Here is a 23085-nt window from a genome sequence, read left to right on the forward strand (position 1 = left end):
TTCCTTCACCATCTTTTATTTTGACCCATAAGTTTTTCTATCTCATCAGTTCTCTACCCTGTCCCACTAGTGTGGGGAATGAATAAGCAACCAGTTGTCAGCTTAGCTGCCAGCCAGATGGAAGCCACCACATCAGTTGTAATAGTAAAAATGTGAAAATCTTATATGAATCCAAAGATAAGATACATAATATGAAATATATTTTGAAGAATATTCAGAATCGTAATAAAGATCTATAGTAATAGATATAGAAAATTTCACTAGTAAGAGTAGCTTTTTGTAGATATCAGTCCTCTGCATTTTTACTGACATTCAAAGGTGGTCTTGTTTAATATTGTAGCTTATTTTAAAAGTAAATCTTGAGTTAAAGTCACTCATGTTGTTAAATTAAGGTTAGCAATCAAACTAATTTCAGCTTGCAAATTGCTTGGTGTTTTTATATGGCGTAGTTTTTGTCAATGGATAAAGACTAGACTTGGTCACCCAGTAGATTCCTAATACTATTTTTTCTACAAGAAGACATGTTGGTAGGTTCAGACAATAGTAGGACTGATGATCAATTTGCTTTTGACAGGTTCTAAAACAGAGGCCAAGGTTTGTTGCATTAAAGAAGCAGCCATCTTACATTGGAGGGCATGAAGGTTTAGAGTTAAGAGATTATCAGTTAAATGGATTGAATTGGCTTGCTCACTCATGGTGCAAGTAAGTATAGCCTGAAATCAGTTTTCTGTGAATTGTAAGCATTTGTAAAACTTTGAAATTTATTTTTCTGTATTTCTCTTTGAAGGTGGAGGGTTTCATACAGTAAGCTCAAAGTAGAGGTGTGAAGGGAGTGGTTTTGTTTTAAGTAGTACCAAAATTTATCATTCCATGGCTATTCTCAAAAAACAGCTAAGCTCTGTTGTTGATTTGATTTTAAATTTTGTATGGGGGTAAGTTGTATTATTAGAAAATAAACAAGCCTAAACCAGTAAAACCAGCAAATCCAAAGCAAACTCTTCTGAAATGCCAGCATGCGTGTTATACTTTTAAAATTAGATTCATGAGGAATACTTACAAGGTTTTTTATTACTCTTGTTAATTGAATTCAAGTATTAATTGGGGGGTGTTGGAAGTTGTTTTTATGGGAAAAAATGGAAATAAACTTCTTCAAGGTATATAGTTGCAAAATCTTGAAAACTTGTATGAGTGGTTTTTATGCTCAAGAGAGAATAACTTCTTGTCCAATCCCTCTCCTTCTCTACGCTCCCCCTACATTTTTTTTTTTAGAGGGAATAGCTGTATTCTTGCAGATGAAATGGGTCTGGGTAAAACAATACAAACAATTTCTTTTCTGAACTACCTGTTCCACGAACATCAATTATATGGGCCTTTCTTGCTGGTTGTACCACTTTCTACCTTGACATCTTGGCAAAGAGAAATTCAAACTTGGGCTCCTCACATGAATGCTGTAGTTTACTTAGGAGATATAACTAGCAGAAATATGGTGAGTATTTCTTATTATTATTGGAAGGGTTTGTAGACGCTTCTTATTTCTGTCCTCTGCTCATCTCCAGTATTTTGGTTAGGACTGAGCAAATACTGAAATGCTATGTATTTAAGATGCAAATTGAAAGCTTAGATTTTGATCTGATATAAATGAGTGGGAAAGATTTATTTCCTGCTTAATATTGAACAGGGTTAAAAATTTAGTCTTACATTTGAAAACAGTTTCTCTTCTGCCATCTGATTATTTGGGTGGATATAGTAAAAATAATAAGTATGTAAGCAAGGCATTCATTATCTTAATTTATTTCTTGAAAAGCTGTTGTGTTTTCTGAATGTTAGTGATCTTATCCATTAAATTAAAAAAAAATGTAGAAATTCTTTGTTTTTTTTACAAGTTTAACAAAATATTTTTAGAGTGCTTAGGTTGGAATTCAGTCTTGTGTATGTAAATATATTGTGCTTCTGTTACGTGATTACATTACTGTATGTCATTAACATTTACATTGCTGCAGTACTTGAATTCATCCCAGTCAACAAGACACGTTTTTCTCTAGCTTATAGTTCACTTCATTCTTTTTGTAGATAAGAACTCATGAATGGATGCATCCCCAGACCAAGCGATTAAAATTTAACATACTTCTAACAACATATGAAATTTTGCTGAAGGATAAGGTAATTGCACTTCTCCAGGGAGATAAAATTTGTTTCTCCAGTGTAATACTCTATAGTATGCATTTGGTTTGTGGGTCATTACATTTGTGGAGAGTGTGATAGCTTTTGTTTTTGGAGGTATGATAGTGCACAGTTTGGGTTTTTAGGCGGGGTTTTGTGTGTGTAAATATATATATATTTGTAAGCACTTATAGATTTTTCTCTATGCATGGTGAGGCTTTCAGCCTTTTTCCATTTTGTTAAGTCAGTAATGCTTCTTTTTTTTTTTCCAGTTTGCTTGGGATTCTCATTACTGTAATAATCTCCTCCCATCTTCAAGAGCTCTGCTTTTTTGCAGTCCCAAACCCCTAGCCCCAAACATGATACAGAACTCTGAAATCCCATATAATTTTCATTTGTTATTTTGCATACAGTAGTATGTGTACATGTATTAATACTGTCCCCAGAGTGGTAGCACACAGAGTTATTCTTAATCCTTCTAACAGTATATGGAAATTCTCTATATATAGGAAGCAGAACAATCTTATGGGATTTGTTTCTGCCTACTAGGAAGAAGAGGTCAATAGTGATTTGTTTGTTTGTTTGTTTCCCTGTCAAGTAAAAATTAATGTGAGTCAGACTTTTGACCATTTTTTTCCTTTTAAACGTAATTTATACTTTCTTGGTTTGGTTTTACAGACTTTCATTGAATCTGGTGAATGTAAAAGACGCAATTAGTACTAAAAACCATAACTACCGATGTTTTATTTGACAAACCAAGAAGTGATGGCATTTATAGCTTGATTATAAAATGTGGGGAATTGTGCAATATGTTTATTTGTATAATGTTTCCCTCACCTCCCATTTCTTTAAGTCATTCCTTGGTGGTCTGAATTGGGCGTTCATAGGAGTTGATGAAGCTCATCGTTTAAAAAATGACGACTCTCTTCTATATAAGACTTTAATAGACTTTAAGTCTAACCATCGTCTCCTTATTACTGGAACCCCTCTGCAAAACTCCCTCAAAGAGCTCTGGTCTTTGTTGCACTTCATCATGCCAGAAAAGTAAGGAAGAGTTTTACATTATTCTTCTTAACATTTTTTTGGTCAAGTTTGTTATTGTGAAGTGAGAATCAATAGAGGTATAGAGTTATGTTGAAAGTTATTTTAAATATTCTATATAAAGTAGATAGACATGTTTTTTTCATGCTGCTCCTGATAAGTAACACTGGTGGCAGTGTTTTCAATTTTCAATTTTAGCAGTCCACAAAAATGATGGATTGACTTATGCAGAATGTATATTAAGTAGTCTCTCTTGCACACACTCAGCCATCCAGTTCTTTTCATGCTGTTCTTGATAAATGTAATAATGGAATTTCTGCAGCCATCTACTTGAATACCCTTGGAGAAGATGTTGGTTTCTACTTGGGAAGTTAAAAGTCAGTAATCTTCATTCTGTAAATGTTTTTGGAAAATTCCATTCTTCTATTTACAGGCCAAGTATTTGGAATTTCTTGTGAGATGAAAATTCAGGAATTGGATAAATTAAACAGAAGGAAGCGGGGAGGAAACCAAAATGTGTGTGTGTGCGCTCTTGTGGTATATTTATACATATCCTGTGCTTGTGTTATCTTTTTTCAGTTTTGCTTCTTCAGGTTGTTCACAGTATATCATTATTTTGCATTCATTCTTTGTTATGTTGAAGGTTTTCTTCCTGGGAAGATTTTGAAGAGGAGCACGGCAAAGGAAGAGAGTATGGTTATGCAAGTCTTCACAAAGAACTTGAACCATTTCTTCTGAGACGAGTTAAAAAAGATGTAGAAAAGTCTTTACCTGCGAAGGTTGAGCAAATTCTGCGGATGGAAATGAGTGCATTGCAGAAGCAATATTATAAGTAAGTAACAAGACTTTTTGAGTTGTGCTGGTTTAGTGATACGTCTAAATGCAATTTACTGAGGTACAGCAATTTTTATAATGCAATTTGAACTTGAACTTGATAGTTTCACAATGGTAAAATTCTGTGAAGCAAGGGCTCAAGAATTACACTGGTCTGATGTCAATTCATGTAGCTTCTTCTGTTTGGCATGTTTGTACATTCTTTTGGGAGCTGCTTTTTTTCTTTAGCTTGTTTATTTTTTGAAAGCTTACACCTGATCTGCTTCTTCATATGGTTAGAAATTACTAGTATTGTACATCTTATATCATAGGTGGATTTTAACCAGGAATTACAAAGCCCTCAGTAAAGGTTCAAAAGGCAGTACTTCAGGCTTTTTGAATATCATGATGGAACTCAAGAAGTGTTGTAACCATTGCTACCTCATTAAACCACCTGATGATAATGAATTCTATAATAAACAGGAGGCCTTACAGGTAATGTCGCTTTATAATTAAAATCTGTTATAGTAATACAATTTTATAATGCTTTGGCAGTTTATTCTTATTGAAGTATATTAAGAAAAAACAGGTTCTCTGGAAAATGTGCATCCTGGGTTTTAGAGGTAAGTAAACTCATTTTTGTTTCTTGATTGAATTATTGACAGATTAAATAATTTCACAGAATCACTTCACCTCGAAAGATCATATAGTCCAATCCCCCTGCCGGAGCAGGAACACCTATAATGGACAGATAACTGACTAAATAAAGTATCTCTGATTTTAGTTACAACTGATGGAAAAAGGAAATAGTTTGAAACAGGCTGTTGCAATATAAAATTGAGACCTGTTTTAAACCTAAGTTAAATAAAGCAGCTAGGCAGGTAAATGTAATGTGAATACATATGACTGGCAGTGATATACTGGTGATCTATGTGATAGCAGAAAGTCATCTGCAGAATGCTTTTAACCTTTTTGTATTCGAATACTGTTCCCTGTATGCTTGCAAACAGCCTAAGTGAAAGGAAATGAATGTAGCAAACATCCAAAGCTCAGCCATTTTATTATGGTTGTTGTAACAGATGGAAACAATTATGACTACCAGAGATGGTCTGTTGTGTTTTGGTTTTTTTTAAGGTTAACTAATATTTGTACCAAAGCTGTTGAGAAGCACATCACCCGATAAGACTATTGTTGTTAATGCAAGTTATACCAACATGAATGTTGCTAAACATATTTTTTTCTATAAGCTTGCAAGTTGATAATTTGAATACATTCCCAAAGCTACTAGTTTGTGCAGTGACGAATATCATGCTCCTTTCTGACAGAAAGAATAAAAGCACTTAACTCAAAATTTAACATTCCGCAAAATTCTATCCCAAACATCTTCATCTCAAGAGGCCTGATGTTTTCAATATGATATTTCACATTTGCTTGAGTTTCCGTGCTGATGATTCCCAATGGAGCTAAGAAGGTTTAACAGGCTTTAGGTGGGTTACAATGTTAGGCACCACAAACAAGATTCCTCTCACTTCATCTTGCCTGAGAAACTTGATTGATAGTCTTTGTTTAAAAATAATGAGAGGGTTGCAGCAGTACCTCTTTCTTTTCAAGAGATGGGAAGTGCAGAGAAAGTAATACCAAGGTAGTTTTTTCTCAGTTTTATGTTTTATTGGTTACCAGATTTCAGGTTTTTTACTTGGCAGAGAAGAAATTGGACTTACCTTATAACTGCTTGAATTCTTAAGCCCATATATTTACTTCATATTATTAAAATATGACTTGAGAGGGAACTGAAAAATGTTTCTCTGAAAAACATATGAGTTAGTAATCCTGTTGGCTTCTGTTAGATTCAACTAAAATTAGAGTGAATTTTCATGTTCAGTTAATGCTACATACTAGTGAATGTGTTGTCTTATGATCACATGAATTTGGTGTGGTCTTTTTTATAGTTCTAGGAGATTATATGTTGTATGCGCATTTTAAATGATAAAATTTTTTTAAATGTTAGAATTTGCCTGTTTGCATATTTTTTTTTCCCACAGGATCTGAAAGAAAAACAAACCTCAAATGAATGTTTAACCAGTTGAACTGTGTGTTAGTCTTGAGATGAACTTGTTTTGTAATATGTATTTCCTGTTTTTGTAGCATTTAATACGCAGCAGCGGGAAACTAATCCTTCTTGACAAGCTACTGATACGTCTGCGAGAGCGTGGCAACAGAGTACTCATTTTCTCACAGATGGTGAGGATGCTGGACATCTTAGCAGAATATCTGAAGTATCGTCAGTTTCCTTTTCAGGTAAGAGTCGTGGTGGTAGTAGCCAAGAAGCTTTGACTTTGAATATAAGAAAAATCTTTTCTTTACTCTGAGGCTGACAGAGCACTGGAACAAGTTGCCCAGAGGTCATGGAATCTCCATCGTCTTTGACATTCAAAAGCCACCTTGACATAACCATGTGAAACCTGCTTTAACTGTCCCCACCTGAGCAGGGGACTTAGACAAGGTGACCTCCAGTGGTCCTTTCCAAATTCGACTGGTTTGCGATTGTATGATCTTTACCACTTTGCTTAAGAAAAGATAAAAGAAAATGTGGTTTTGTTCTAGAAAGACTGGCAATTGCTATATACTAAGTAGTATTTTGAAAGGAAATAGCTGAATTAAAAAATTATGTGCAGTGTTGCATTACTTTTTTCACCTTCACATAACAGTTCTGGCAGCTGAGAATTCAAGGTGCTCTGAGATTTTGTATAGAGAATATTAGAATATTTTGTATATAAAATTGCTTTTTAACTATAGTATTCAATCTCTTTAGAGACTTGATGGATCAATAAAAGGGGAACTAAGGAAACAAGCACTGGATCATTTTAATGCAGAAGGATCAGAGGTATGGTATTTTTTTCCTAAGGAATCTGGTCTGTTTTTTTCCAAGAAATACAAAAAAAATTGCATGAAAAGGGCAGACTGGGAAGTGAGGAATAAATCAATAAGGTGGAAAATTCCTTGATTTTGCCTAGATTATAAGGTTTATATGTGCTTTTTTTTTTCCTCAAGGAGGAGGTTAAGTAGAAAGTACATAAACTATGAAATGGTATTTAATCGGTTGTGTAGTTATGTAATTGGTTATGTAGTTGTGTTTTTTTTTCTAAAGCTCTCTGTCAAAAGAAATTTTAATTACTATATAAAAGCTGTAGAAATTTAACCTCAGCTTTGCTGTGTAGAACTTAACCCAACAATGTTTCAAAGAGCATTGAACTTACACAAGCAGTTAGCATGAAAAAGATCATTTGGCAAGGGGCAGATCTAACTTGTGTATATCCTTGCATGAACATCCATTTCTAATTGTTTCAAATCTGGTTTCTGTTATCTTCATTTGTTGCCACCTACTTACTTGCCCTGGAAGAAATGGAGAAGAACCGATTTTTAGTCATTCTTTGCAAGCATCCTGTGAATATATGTGTCTGTTACAGATTCTCTTCTGAGTTGGAAGAGTTGTAGGTTATTTCGCATTCCTAATGTGCATGCCATTTGATACCTTGGCCAGCTTAAATCTTTTGTCCTACACTGGCAGATCTTTGGGGAAGGGAGGTTTTGGTTTTTTGGGTGGCTGGGGTAATTTTGTTTGTTTTTTTTTAAATCGGTGATTAAGGATAGCGTTTGTCAGTTCCCGCTGAGCTTATTTCTGCTGTGATGGAGGGAGAATTAAATACACAAAGTAATTATCTTTCAAATTTCTGGCATAGACATGTTGCCGCCTTCTGAAATCTCTGTAGTAACATTGTACATTTTTTGAGATAAAGAGGAATTTAAACATCATACACTTAAAAAATGGAGGCAAACAATGCATTTGTGCAGCAATAAAATTGTTCTAATGTTATTTTCTACTTTTTTTGCTAAAAATTCAGAACATTCCACATCTTTTTTGGCCATTTCTGAGCTAAGGGCTACATGGAAATTTCTAACACAATTCTCAGGATTTATTCCTGTGTGTAGTGGTTTGCTATTTCCTGTAATGATACTGAAGATTCGGATTTTTTTTTTTAATCTGTTTTACTTTATCTTGAATTTCATACGTCATTTCATTACACATCTCAAGATCCTTCTGCAGTTTTTCATAGTTGTCTCTGAATGAATAATTCTATATAATCTACATGCTTTTTCACCTTGTTACTTATCCCATTTTAATGTGGTATATGAGTATGTTCAACAGCATTAAACCTGACAGAAGATGTTTCATTCCTGTCTCTTAACCCATTAACTGTAGGCTCAGGCATCTTCCTTGCTTTGGCATGGTTTCTTCCATGGCTTGGGGCAGAGAGTGTGGGAGAGTGACTTTGCAACATACAAGGCTTTAACAGTTGGAGTTTTATACTTTTTGGCCCGTCTTTTATTTGGGATTTTTTGGTCAGTGATCATCCTCTAGGATGCTGCTTCCTTTAAGCTGTTGAGAAGTCATTAACTATTTATGAAAGAAAATGGTATCAGTGTTTGCTTTATACTTAAAGAAGCTTTAACTATAGAACAGTTGTGCAATTGGTAGTCTGTGATTTTGTAGTCTGTGCCACAGACTGCATAAAGAAGTGTCATGTTGGTTCCTTTAAGAATATTATAAATATTGTATATAAAACTATTTCTTATTTTGTTATTTCAGGACTTCTGCTTTTTACTGTCTACCAGAGCTGGAGGATTAGGTATCAACTTGGCATCTGCTGACACTGTAGTTATATTTGATTCTGACTGGAATCCACAGAATGATCTGCAAGCACAGGCTAGAGCACATAGGATTGGACAGAAGAAACAGGTATATACATTGAGCTTTGAGTTCCAAACCTGAAGGAGGGTTCTGTACAGTAGGTGTCCAGTCTATTTGCGCACCATTCAGTCTTTGTGTATTTTTGAGAATAACTACTACTTGCTGCATATGTCCAAAAATGTTAGTAATCCTCATTTAACTTACTTTTTAAAAAAAACCTCCGTATATGGAGAGAGAATATGGCAGCTGTGGTAGATGGATGGAAGAAGGAGGAGAATTGTGGGGTTGTGTGTCCCACATTCATTGCTGTCATGTCATTCTAGAAAAAAACTGCTACATCAGGCACATATTGCTTGCTTAAATATTTCTTAGTTCTCATCAGGTTTCTTTCTGGCAGAAAACATACAGTAATAGTTGGGAATGCCACAGTTTTGCCTGTGGCAATGCTGCAGTTTAAAAAAGACAGATCTAAGAGGTTTGGTGTTTGGTTTAGTTTGTTTTTTTTTTTTTTAATGCTTGTGTAAAGACTGTGGTAGCATTATTGAACTAGTATTTCATATTTGAAACCAGTCAATAGATTGAGAATATATGCAGTGAAGACTGAGATTTATCCTTATTATTGTGTACTTTAAAAAAATTCTTTATAGGTTAATATTTATCGGCTAGTCACAAAAGGATCAGTAGAAGAAGATATCCTTGAGAGAGCCAAGAAAAAGATGGTGTTAGATCATTTAGTAATTCAGAGAATGGACACTACAGGGAAAACTGTACTACATACAGGCTCTACTCCTTCAAGGTATATTTGTATTTATTTCCATACTGATTTTACCCCTAAGTATATTTTACAAATAAATAAAAATCTAGTGGTTAATAAGAGGCAAAGTAAGTGAAGATGCAAGGTGTATCGTCTTTGTAGATTTTTATTTGCATATTGAAAATATATATTAAAACTATATATATAATTTTTATTTAACAGTAAAAAATGTTAATTGACTTATGATTATAGAGAACTTTTTCAAATTATTGAGATAAAAGGTTTTCCTGAAACATCCTTTATTTCAGCTCAACACCTTTTAATAAGGAGGAGTTATCAGCGATTCTGAAGTTTGGTGCTGAGGAACTTTTTAAAGAACCTGAAGGGGAAGAACAGGAGCCCCAGGTAAGTACTGTTTCTGGACTAGATATATTAAAAAAACAACAACAAAAAAAAGTGAATTATTTTATTGAAAAGAGAAACAACTTCTTTTTTAGGAAATGGATATAGATGAAATCTTAAAGAGGGCTGAAACTCGGGAAAATGAGCCAGGTCCATTAACTGTAGGAGATGAGTTGCTTTCACAGTTCAAGGTATTGCTGTGTTCTCTCCTTCCTGCCATAATTACACTCTCCTTTCTAAACAGTGCTATTATTCTTTTCTGTGCCTATCCATCTCTTCATTCTCATGAAATAGATGCCTCAGCAATGTATTTTGATTTATACAACGTATTTTGATGTATACAACGTATGGATGTTTGGTTAGTTTTATATTATTATAGTTTCACATCAACTCAGGCATTCAGATGTTGTTAGCCCTAATTCAAAGGAAGTTAAACAGCAGTCATACAGCTATTGGGGAGGTGTTTCATTATGCATTTGTGTTAGTCAATTTTTAAAAGAAGAAAAAGGTTCTTTTCTTTAGGCCATGTTGTGTGGAGTCTGTGGCTTTCAAATATGAATAAAAATGCTTTCATTAGAGACAGTGTTTTATGATACATTTTGTATGTATGAATTTTATATATATTATAAAACAATATCATAATATATAAATGCATAAAATATGCTGTCTAGAGCTGTTTTCCTAAAGTAGTAGTTGCTCAGTCATTTTCAAATAAAGTCATGTACTATTTGATGAAAATACCTATATTCTTATACACAAGGTGGCCAACTTTTCCAATATGGATGAAGATGATATTGAATTGGAACCAGAAAGAAATTCAAGAAATTGGGAAGAAATCATTCCGGAAGTCCAGCGGCGAAGAATAGAAGAGGAAGAAAGACAAAAAGAACTTGAAGAAATATACATGCTTCCAAGGATGAGAAACTGTGCAAAACAGGTGTCTCTTGGTTCTGATTGACTTGTGCTTTTGTGTTGCTGTTGGTTTAGTTTGTTGGGGGTTGTTGTTGGGTTTTGGTTTTTAGGGTTTTTTCCATTTTCTGAACACGTATTTTTGACAGGTTAGGCAAAACTTGACCTGTGTTTGTCAGTCACGTAGCTTTGAACTACTTATTCTGAAATTCCAGATCAGCTTTAATGGAAGTGAAGGAAGGCGCAGTAGGAGCAGAAGATACTCTGGATCTGATAGTGACTCCATATCAGAAAGAAAACGGCCAAAAAAACGTGGAAGACCACGAACTATTCCTCGAGAAAATATTAAAGGATTTAGTGATGCCGAGATCAGGCGGTAAGATATGGTGGAACATACATTTTTAAAGGGACAATTTGTATTATTATTAAGCTTGAAAGTACAGAAAACAGTCTGTTTTTCCTGATTTTTTAAAAAATTCTTTTATAGTGCATTTCTTATTTCACCTTGTGTACTTTGTGTTGCTGACATAGTGAACTGTCATTAAAAGAATTTGAACCCATTATAATAATGGATAAAAACTAGGTTTGAAAAATATTATTGATTGCTTTATATTTTTTAATTCCTGTGACCTGTGAAGACAGTGTTTTCAAAAACAAGTTGTCACAATGAGTGAGCTTTTCTTTTAGCATACAAGCAAAATAATGTGCTTCTAGTCACTTCATCTAAAAAGTGCACTGCTGGAAGAACATGTAGGTCATCTTGGTGACAATTACTGAAATTTAATTTGAGTGGATTTTGGTTTTATTTTTAAAATTCTTGATGGTGTAGCTGAATTAATGGTATATTGTGCTTTTTTAAACTAAAAAATATAAAATCCTATTTGAATCTTGGATAGCAAGTCCCTTCAATATTTGGCACTAAACTATTTTCTTGGTAGAAGGAGGAATAATTGTTTTGTTTTACCTTTTTGGGTTTGTGAAATGGTAGTTTGCTTCTGAAAGTTAAGTATGCTTGTTTCTCTGAAATGCTGTAGAGCTTTCAAAATATTTTTAGTTAGAGAAATAACTTTAAAGATCCTTTTTGCCTTTCCATTTCATTTAACAGGCAAATTGCTGCTTTTTTCAAGGCTGTTTTTTGTTGTTGTGGGTTTTTTTTTTATTTTGTTTTTTTTCTATTCCTGCTATCTTCAGTTTCTTTCCACCACTTACACATTTCTGCAGAGAGTATTTTTAATGTCATATTTGTCAGTCTTCAAATCAGCTGTTGCAAATTGCTCTTTTTACTCCATAAGGCATAACATAATGTCTGGAATGTTTATTTAGTGTAAATCAGCATTAAATTTTTATTATTAGACACACCCAACTGCTGAATCTTCTGTCTTGTGAAATTAATAAAGCAATTTCTGAAATAAATTGTACCTTTTATTATCTTATTTACATCGGTTCTTAAACCAATAAATCTCTGACTTTGTTTGGGTTATCTGAGTATAATGAGCTGTCCTACTCTCTGCTTCCTTTTTTTTGCATTCTCCATATAGTATTATACTAAGATTAATAATTGTATTAATACAATTTTTAAACAAATGTAGTAGTTAGTTAAGCATACATTTACATGGCAAAATTATTTTCTGTTACTAGGTTTATCAAGAGTTACAAGAAGTTTGGTGGCCCTCTTGAAAGGTAAACTTGTTTGATTACTGTTTGTCTAGCAACTTGGAACCTTGTTTTTGTAAAAATTAGAACAATATACGAAAAAACCTTAGGCTGAAGAGAAGATAGCGATGTCTAGTCTTTTACCTTAAATATAATGTGACATTAGCTTGATGTCTTCCCTTTCTTCATGTATGGTATGTGTGCCAACAGCCACACAACAAACCTTCCAATTTTCAGGATTGCCTACTCTCTTCCTTTATATTAATACTATACCTTCTGTCTTGTGTAATCCTCATTGGTGATAATCATTCGGTTGTCTTGTTTGATACCTTGTGTAAAGCTTACCAGTTCATCTGCTGTGGCTGTCAAAGTTAGTTTTGCATTTTCCTTATTGTCAGTTCTTTATTATTCCATATTTTAAGAAAACTTCCCATCCTTGTTTTCCTTAGAAATATTTAAAGTCTATATGAACATAATATATATAATGATACTCTACATTTTCTTTAAAAAAGAAAAGGTAACTCGAAACTGTAGGGTTAGGGTCCCCTACAGTTCTTGTTGTATTGTCCTTTGATACCAGAATCACTTTTTTTTTTTCCTTAGATCAAAATTGTACACAGCATAGCAAGTGCAGATGACTGGTAACTTACTTACGTGATTATTTTTCTAGTTTCAAAGTCTGCAGGAGTCATTCACAATTACTCAAGTTTCAGAGATTTAAAAACATCTATTTGTTTTATTACAGGTTAGATGCTGTAGCTAGAGATGCTGAGCTAGTTGATAAATCAGAGACAGATCTTAGACGTTTGGGAGAGCTTGTACATAATGGATGCATTAAAGCTTTAAAGGACAATTCATCTGGACAAGAAAGAGCAGGTACAATGTGTTCAGTGGGCTTGAGGGCAATAAAAATGTGAAGAAGTCTGAATTATTCTTGAACTCCAATCATAACAGAAAACACTTTTGTTGGGGGAGAATAAAAACAGAAACATTGGCATGCAGGGTGACTTGAAAAAGGGTTATAGTAAGATGACTTCTTTTTTTTCCCTTGCTGCATGTGAATTTTGATTGGCAAATGCAGTATAGTTTTGTTTTACTGTGAAATTGAAAAGTAATCTGTTACTATCCAGAAAACCTTTTCATTCTGGAGCTTAGTTTAGTTAAGAAGATGTCATTTGATATAATTGAAAGTTTGCTGCTATAGCATTAGTCTTATTTGTTTTCTTTGCATTTTTCTGTAGGATATTTATAAAGGTAAAATTTTAATAGCTTTGTAATTTATTTTAAGGAGGTAGACTAGGGAAGGTTAAAGGCCCAACATTCCGAATCTCAGGAGTGCAGGTGAATGCAAAACTAGTCATCTCTCACGAAGAAGAGTTGGCACCATTGCACAAATCCATTCCTTCAGATCCAGAAGAAAGAAAAAGGTACTGGCTTTTTTTTTTTTTTTAAGAGGTATTAATGTAGAAAACTTAAAGTTTTATTAGCTTTTTTTATTCAGACAACTTGGATGCAAAGCACACTGTCACAGCATTGTCCCTCTGTTCCCTGTAAGGACTAGTGCAGTAGCCTGCTGCACATTTGTTCTTCCTTCTTTCCTCCCTTGCAGTAGAAGCCAATACCAGCTTTGGCTTCTCAGTGGTATTCACTGGGGATGTGTGCAATTAATAATAATAATAATCAGGACTAAAATCCAGGTTTGCTGAGGGCCTTCTGTACGTGTCATCTCTCTTTCCAGGAAAAGCAGTCCTTGCAAAGTGCAGCAGTAGTTGTTTCTACCCTCTGAACTCTCTCCTTTGCCACCTCGTGTATCACAGTCCCTAAACCATCCACTTGGTTAGCAGTTACACTTGGATGATGATTTATGTTTTATTTATACTTAGCCAACTTTGTGAGACAGTTCATGGCCACAGACAGATGCCCATTCTACGTATTTTAGTCTTGGTTAGCTTCAAAACACGTTTCAGTGCTGATTTCCATAAATATTTTATAGAAATGTTAACAAAATACAATAAATATTTTATTAATGTCCTAAATATACCATTATCTTGGCAGAGACAATAAATTTGTTTAAATCAATTCTAGTATGTTCCCTTCCCCCTTGCTAAGCTTCAGAAGTAAAAGTCCTTTATTTGTCTTTCTAATTTATTTCTGCTAGATATGTCATCCCATGCCACACCAAGGCTGCTCATTTTGATATTGATTGGTGTAAGGAAGATGATTCCAATCTGTTAATAGGCATCTATGAATATGGTTATGGCAGCTGGGAAATGATAAAAATGGATCCTGATCTCAGTTTGACACAGAAGGTATGTCATCTACAATATTTCATAAAGGACTCTTTGTTTAGGTAATATTGGTGCTAAGAACAGTACCTCAAAGAGCTTATTTTATGATAAATGGAATTGTAGAGACATTGTATTTATTACTATCCTTGTGGCATATTGTTAGACTTTAAGGTCTTGTGTATTTCGTTGAAGTATGCCTTCTTGCAGTCAGTTACGTTGCCATATTTCCATGTAGATGGACCTCTGTCATCTGAATTTTTCTTGGTCTTTTCCTTCTTTATTTTAGATATTCTAGTCTTGTCCTTTTTGTGTTCTTGAACTCTTGGGAGGGAGGTTTTTCTAGAAATTTGATTCGGTTTCCCCATCCCCCACGTAATTCCCAGGTTCCTTATTTGAAGCTGTCTTCCTCTCACAACATGAGAGTAGCTGTACTAGAATTAGTGCAGTAGCTTCTTAGCAAATAGTGAGCAACAGGTATTGAGGGGAGGACTCCAGTGAAGTAAACTTTGTGACAGTGCCAACAACCTATAGCTTTGGGATTTGAGGAGCCACGATTGTGTCCGAATTTACTTAGTGATGATTCCTACTCCTGCCTTCCATTATTTGCCTGTTTTTTGAAATCACTCATTAATATTTCTGGTGTCTGCAATACCCTGTAGCAAGTTCTGCATTTAGAAGATGAATGAGGCATAGCCAGGAGTTCTGACTGGTACAGGAGCTCAGAGTTTCTTAAACTATCAGAGCAGAAATGGAAATCTGAGGCTGGTTTCTTGAGTTTCTTTTGGACTGTGAGGCAATCTCCAAGACTCTCCATTGACTGTGTGATTGGAGAGAAAATAAAACATTAAGAAATTCTCCATTGCTTCAAGCCTGTTGGCATATTGACAGATATAGCTGAAGTGAATTGTTTTCCAGCTACTTTCACGCAGGTCTTTCTGTTGTGTGTGCTCCAGGCTAGCATCATCCAGACTTCATTAAATGTACTTATAGCTGTGATACCATTGTTCTCCTCAGATTTTGCCTGATGATCCAGATAAGAAACCTCAGGCAAAGCAGTTACAGACCCGTGCAGACTACCTCATTAAATTATTGAGTAAAGACCTTGCAAGAAAGGAAGCACAAAGGCTTGCTGGTGCAGTAAGTAAAATTTGGCATTCATTAGTGAGATAATAAGGGCATGTCAGCTGATACTTTTTCTTTTTTAGTTCCGCTCTTTGTGTAGTATTACTCTGTTATTGCTAATCATATTACGTGAGACTAACTCAAGAAATTAATTGTGAGTTTTGTATTGCATTACTCCCTTACTATGTGTATGTATTTTATGTTGCTTTGTCTAAAGTCCTGAGAAAAGTGGTGGTCATTAGCAGCAATAAAATAAAATTAACCCTGTATTTGATGTAAAAACAAGTCGGGGGCTTTTTTGCAACTGTGGTGCAGAGATGCTTGTCCGTTTACATATTAAAGAGACCAATTTGCCTTTAGGGCAATTCAAAGAGGAGGAAAACAAGAACTAAGAAGAATAAGGTGATAAAGGCTGTAAAAATAAAAGAAGAAATAAAAAGTGATTCTTCACCACAACCCTCAGAAAAATCTGATGATGATGATGATGAGGATAACAAGGTAAATATCTTTCATATGTCAAAGATGGCTATTCAGTTTTTTCTATTAGTATAAATTTATATTTTATTTTCTGCTTTACTTAATAAAATTGAAGCACCTGAATGAGGTCATTTTCCTTTGGCCACAACAGTTGATGTTGCATCGGTACAAGCACATGGAAGACTGTATCTATTTTAATTTACAGATAAGCCACTAGATGAGAAGCTAGGAGTAGTTTTCCAAGTTATATTATTAAAAAAAGCTGGGGTCTAACTACAAGTGGCCTTGCTTAGTTGCAGAATTCTTTAAAGACTTCAGCATTGTATCTGCCAGAAATGCAAACCTGATATAACACACAATTATAAAACTAATGTTTCTGGCTAATGTGTTATAACTACTGATAGTCATTCTTCAGATAAAGTTTTTTACTCAGACTCAATAAAAAACATAAAGCTCAATTAGAATGGGCACTGTGAATAAATGATAAAATAAGAATAAAAGACTTGTATGTGAATTCTATTTTATATGCCAAGGCTTTTGTTACCCAGAAAGACAGTTTAACTGACTACTTAACCTTGTTGTCTTCTGTTATTTCTGATGTGTTCCTTTTGGCCACTACTTTTGTTGGGTCTTTTTATTTCTGACATCACACAGCAGAAACCACTTGAAACAAAAAATTAGGGTCATGTCACAGCTAGTTTTATTACTTTGAAAGTAGTTGAAATATATACATGTAAATCTATATGTATCATTAAAATACGCCCTACTTGGTTTAAAATAAACTAAATTGAAATCTCTTATATAACCATTTTGAACTATGACAAACCATTGTAATTGTCAACTCTAAAGGAAAGAATACTTAGTGAATACGTAGTTAAAACCGAGTCGGCCTTAGAAGAACTATGATAATCTATGAAAAAATACTAATTTTTAACTAAAGCATTCTTATATGTATTTAAATTGTAGTATGAAGAACGAAATATAAAGCCAGAAAAAAAACCGCATGTAAGCTCTCTTATGTTTGTAGATAAAATAATTTGTCTGGAATGTAAGACTAAGAACTGTAAACGTAGTCATGCTTCCCAGTAAATTAACATGGGCGGCTGAATCCTAAAACTAAGCAAATAAAGTGTTCAAACTACTTAAAATGGACTTCATCTCCACTCAAAACAGAAGACACTGTGAGTCAGTTGACTGACTCGTTATGTTTTGGAAAAGTGCCTAGTGTACTGTCCACTTTTATATATTTAATAACAGATATTCATCACTTTAATGCTTTTGGGCACAGACTGACAATTACACTTCTGAAAACTAGACTATATACAAGAACAGGCTTTAACCACCTAAACGATTGGCTTTAGCTACATAGCTGCCATACTGTGTGCAGTATTTAAAACCTAATTTCTTTAACTGTTAGAACATTCAGGAGACTCTTGAAGTTGTATTCTTGCTGGGAAGCTTCCATGGTACCTAAATCCTAAAGTCCTGGTTGGGCTGGTTACTTGATATCTCATCTAAGTAAATTGTTTGAATTGATGTATGAGGCATTCTTTCATCTGTTTGTGATGTATTGCATATATGCTGTTCCAAGGTATATTCAAATAAATTCAAATATGATAATAATACTTACACCTGTGCATAACACTTTTGTTACTTATTATAGTATTTTTCTGTGTCTGAAAGGACCTCAGTTTTTATCTCACACTTTCTAAAGACTACTGGAGTGGTATTTTGTTCAACTTTAAATAATTAAATGGGTCCATATCAGACAATCTGTAACTAAGACTTTTTTTAAGCCTAGTAAAAATAATGCCTCTGTAAAAAAGAGAAAGTTGGAACTCTGTTACCCTCTCCTGTGAATGTTTAGTATGGGTTTGGTAAAAAGTCACTGGGACAAAGCTAACTAGAACAGGGATCTTCTAACATCCCCATCAGTTGAGTATCCTGACTAATCAGCTCAGTTTTGTGAGACCTACATTGTTATAGGTTTTAGCTCTTCAGAGACTGACTACCTTTTAGAGGGCCAGAATTCTAAGTTAAGTGGACATAACTTCTCACCCCCACTACCACTGCCAAACCAGTACTTGCTCTGTCACATCAAGGAAGTGAGTGAGTTGTTCTCATCTTTCTTTACAACTGTATTCAATTCTATTTGAGAAGTGTGAAATCAATGTCCAAAAAGAAAAAAAATGCACAGATAAAAAGTGTGTTTTAATCTGATAGTTGCTACACTTATATAGCTAGGAACTCAGTTTGATGTGACATATATGCTTGCATATTGCAGGATGAGATTGTTTCAGTGAAACATCCACATAAAAAAATTAAAGCAGAAAAAGAAAATGAAGAAAAGCCTGAGCCAGATATTGGTATAAAGAAGGAAGCTGAAGAAAAAAGAGAGACAAAAGAAAAGGAAAATAAAAGGGATGTGAAAAGGGAGAAAAAAGAAAAAGAGGATAAGAAAGAATTAAAAGAAAAAGATATTAAAGAAAAGAGAGAAAACAAAGTAAAAGAATCCACACAGAAAGAAAAAGAAGTAAAAGAAGAGAAGGTAACTAGGTTTACTTATCTTATATAGCACTAGAAAAGGCCACTAGGTTGACATGAATGATTTTGAGACGAAAAAGGTATCTTGGATCTGATCCATCTTCATTTCATTAAAGTCTTTTACATAATTTGAAACTTTATTTTTACTACCTGAAACCATGAGGACAGGCATTTGAAATGTGAAATTCCATCTTCAATTATACATATTTCAGTTGGACTGAGAGTAAAAGTGTGTACAAGAAATTCTTCTATTCCTTTTCCATTCTCCTTTTTCATCCCACAGAGAAAGTAACGTGTACTGTCACTGAATGTCAGCATTATTTTTATTCCTGAATAGAATGGAGTAGTTGCAGAGATTGTCATATGTTGTAGGATAATTCCAGAGCAAAAATCAAGTTCCGTTAAATATTTTTGTATCCTCTCCTTAGGTAAATGAAATCAAATCTGAAAATAAAGAAAAAACTAAAAAAATCCCATTGTTGGATACTCCAGTTCATATTACTGCAACTAGTGAACCAGTTCCTATATCAGAAGAGTCTGAAGAACTGGATCAAAAAACTTTCAGTGTGGTAAGTCCGTTTTTGGTAACTTAGTGTTTATACTTTGTAGTCTAATTTAGGACAATTTCTGGTGTTCTTGATTTTGTTATTGAGCACATTAACACAGTTTGTTTTTTTTTTTGCTAGCGAAGTCTCAGATCAATTGACACTGTACTGTATTTTTTGTCTAAATTCCAGCAGGGTATGCAGGATAGTGGGAAAACTTATATAGTGATGTGTGTCCTGATTTAGAATATAGACTGAAGATACACAAGAGTATTCTTAAGAGTATCCTGCTAATTAAAGAGCAATGCAACTGCTGGAGGCTCTGGCTTTGCTGTGTCATATATCCTTTTCTCCTTTGTAAGATAACAGGAGAAATTAAGTTTCAGCATTTCCTTTCTGAAGTATTGCAGACTTAGGAAGGAAAAAATACTAAGGCCCCTAGAAATACCTTGCTGGAGTAATGTCTCTGATACCAAAAGTATTGTGTTTAATCACTATGTCTGACTAAGAACAGAGTCAATATTAGAGGAAGAAAGGTATGTGCGTACCATTTATTTAAAGTTTTATAGGTCAGCTGGGGCCTTTAGAAAAGGTATAAATGTGTTACTTTAAGCAGCTACTTTCCTGTGGGTTTTTTGTCATTCAGATTTCAACAGTTTATTCTGCTAGCTAGGTTTCATTTGGTCTGTTGTGGGTGCTGTATCTGACATGCAAGTAAGATTCTCTTGACTATGGCAGTGACTGGTCTGTGTATGGTTTTGTTGCAAACATTTCAAGTAACTCACCTGATATTTCCAGGATGAGCCTGAAGTGGTTCAGGTGGCTGTTTGTGTGGCCAAGTGATAGAAAATCACTTGATTTCCATGTACAGTTATATTTTTCTGATCACTTCCATATTTAAGCAGCTCACTCCCTAAGCTGTCTTTTAACGATTACTTTAAGCTATGGCTAGTGCAATATGTAATGCAGCTGCTTAATTACTTTGTGGCATGAGCTGGCAACGGAACAGCTTGAGTTTTCTGAGTTGTCCCTAGATGCTTACATGGTAATTGAGATATACCATATACTATTTCATTCCATTCCAGACATTTGTTTGGGATTTTCAATTTTCTTTATGTGCAGACTTCCATTTGTTCTTACTGGGAGTAAATCTAGGTGGTGTCTGTGTATAACCAGTTTTTTGTCCAGGCTTTTTGTTCTGGCATGTATGTTTATCATTATGCCATTGTCATATACAGTCTAATTAACATATTTAACTACACTTTCAAATGGAAATGACTACTGTGAGTTCCTCAGGCTTAACTAATTGGTCTTTTTGTGACGAGGAGAACATGCATTTCATCTATTTAGCATTCCATTGTAGTTGGATGGTATTGCAAAGCAAGTGTCCGTAATTTAAATTAAATGCTAGCTGGTTTTATCTGAATTTATTATTCGAAGTGTGAAAATTCAAAACCACACATATATCTGTTGCCATCACTGTTTTCGCTAATCTAGGCATACCCAAACTAGCTTTAGTCTAGGTAGCACAAGTTCTGCTAGTATCTGCATAGGACTGAGGTTTAAAAACCGTTCAGAGAAGCAATGTTGATCCTCTGCTGATTGCCAGGTTTAATTATTGCAGAAAGTATCTGCTTGAAATGTACTGAACACTAATTTTGACATTGAGTTTGTATAGCTTTCAAGGTGCCAAAAAGTATGTCGTGTCCTATATGCTTATGCAGAAAGTTAAAACTGATGGTAAAATCCAGTCGTAATGAGTCCTTTTCCTCAGAAAATCCCTTAAAGTAGTGCTTTCTAAAATCCTTGATATCTGTATTTTATGCAATCTAATGCTTTCAAAGAGGAGTAAATTTCCAACTGGATTTAGAATACAACTTCTTCAAAAGGAGACCTGGAAAATATTTTTAAGAGCTGTGAGCAAGTCTTATGTTTTATTTGGCTTGTAACAATACTGCCTTTGTCTGTATATATATGTGTGTATATATATATCATAGAAAAGGGTAGGTAATGTTATAGGGTTGGTTTTTTTTTTACCTTTGAATTAATATATTTCTTTTTTTTAACTTATTTTACAGTGCAAAGAAAGAATGAGGCCTGTCAAAGCAGCACTGAAACAGCTGGATCGACCAGAGAAAGGCCTTTCTGAAAGAGAGCAGCTGGAACATACGAGACAGTGTCTGATCAAAATTGGGGATCACATTACTGAATGTCTAAAGGAGTACACAAATCCTGAACAAATTAAACAGTGGAGAAAGTAAGTAATTCTCAGTGGTTTTTCTTGAAGAAGGAAAAATCTGTAACTCTATTAAACAAAACAGGTATTAATTTTTTCTCTCATTTCTTATTATCCCTTTCTTCTATCTTTCTGCTGTTTTAAGTAGGAATCTATAAGAAGATTATTATAAATGTTTCTAACTTTTAATTTATTTACTTTTTCATACTGCACACTGATGTATTTTGTCCAGTAGGGGAGTCATCTCATTTCTTAAAACTGAAAGCAAACACTATGTAATTTGTTACATAAGCAGTCTTACCTTTATGGATCTATTTTTTTCAACTTTGAGTTGGTTTTGGGTTTTTTGTTAATTCCTGATAAAAAGAGGCAATTCTAAATTTGTGTTGAACTTCGTAGCATTTTGAGTTGAAAAATTATTTATTCTTACAATACTCTAAAATTAAATTACGTATTGTATATTAACCATGACTCAATAGAAAGTATTTTCATAATGTGCTCAGATGTATTGAAGAAATGAAAAAAGAGGTTACATCTTTATGAGGTGGCAGTTTAAAAAAAAAGTTTAGTTTGTAAACTTCTCTATTTAATTGTTAAGTTCTTAGTGCAATTTGAGTTACTTTTATTAGAATGTGCACTTCAGTCTTTTATAGTTGAAAATACATCCTGCACTTCCATATACATACATCTGTTAAGTGTTTCATTTTCCTGAAGATTTCTGTTAGTGTAGAATACTTCTGCTGTTTCTGTTTGCTTTACTTCAAAATATTAAGGTGATCTGACATACCAAAACCAAGATCTGTGTCTTACATTTTAGTAAATGCTGGATTTCTTTAAGTGGAAACTCATAATAGTGCTATTACTAATAATGATGCTATGATATTATATATAGATTAATAAAATATGTATTTCAGCTTTTTGATAAGATGTATAGTTAAGCTACGTAGCTTACATTAATAACTTTATGTAAGGTTATACAGGTGTCATTAGGCACACCATTGACTGGTTGTCTACTTTTGTAAACCTCTACACCAAAATTATAATGTTTAAATAATCACAGTGAAGGAGCAGACTGTTGTTTCCTGAGCCTGTACACTTCAGATATTTCTGAACCTCAGTATTCTGTGGTCTCTTTTAAGCATTGCACCTATAAATTTGACTGAAAGAATTCTAGAATTCAGATCTGTTATCAGTGATAACAGAAGCAAATGTTTTCTTCAGGGTTTTGGCATCTTGACAGGAAAAGACTTGTTATTCGTCCATTCCTTTGAGCATAGATTAGGCACAAGTTCATTGCTGTGCCACTTCCATCCTCTTTCACAGTTCCAATTTGGTTTCAAAAGCTTTGACCAGGCTTTGGAATTCTATGGAAAAAATGTCTCACTGATATT

General features: G+C 34.1%; 1 protein-coding gene across 3 annotated transcripts in view; it reads left to right on the top strand.

Moving 5' to 3' along the window:
• CHD1 (chromodomain helicase DNA binding protein 1) overlaps positions 1-23085 on the top strand; it is a 58884-nt gene that overhangs the window by 32090 nt on the left and 3709 nt on the right. For 2 of the 3 annotated variants that reach the window (XM_065861139.2, XM_071802700.1), the window contains 23 exons: positions 575-702; positions 1270-1486; positions 2071-2160; positions 3014-3204; positions 3845-4033; positions 4347-4509; positions 6160-6312; positions 6827-6898; positions 8663-8812; positions 9412-9560; positions 9827-9923; positions 10016-10111; positions 10681-10857; positions 11045-11205; positions 12468-12509; positions 13228-13358; positions 13771-13909; positions 14641-14791; positions 15785-15907; positions 16253-16390; positions 18654-18917; positions 19342-19482; positions 21537-21715. In XM_065861139.2, coding sequence (XP_065717211.1) covers positions 575-702; positions 1270-1486; positions 2071-2160; positions 3014-3204; positions 3845-4033; positions 4347-4509; positions 6160-6312; positions 6827-6898; positions 8663-8812; positions 9412-9560; positions 9827-9923; positions 10016-10111; positions 10681-10857; positions 11045-11205; positions 12468-12509; positions 13228-13358; positions 13771-13909; positions 14641-14791; positions 15785-15907; positions 16253-16390; positions 18654-18917; positions 19342-19482; positions 21537-21715 — 3341 coding nt within the window. The remainder of the gene's footprint in view (positions 1-574; positions 703-1269; positions 1487-2070; positions 2161-3013; positions 3205-3844; positions 4034-4346; positions 4510-6159; positions 6313-6826; positions 6899-8662; positions 8813-9411; positions 9561-9826; positions 9924-10015; positions 10112-10680; positions 10858-11044; positions 11206-12467; positions 12510-13227; positions 13359-13770; positions 13910-14640; positions 14792-15784; positions 15908-16252; positions 16391-18653; positions 18918-19341; positions 19483-21536; positions 21716-23085) is intronic. The other variant, XM_065861140.2, reaches the window with a different exon arrangement.

The sequence above is a fragment of the Patagioenas fasciata genome, chromosome Z, assembly GCF_037038585.1.
Source record: "Patagioenas fasciata isolate bPatFas1 chromosome Z, bPatFas1.hap1, whole genome shotgun sequence".
Lineage (NCBI taxonomy): Eukaryota > Metazoa > Chordata > Aves > Columbiformes > Columbidae > Patagioenas > Patagioenas fasciata.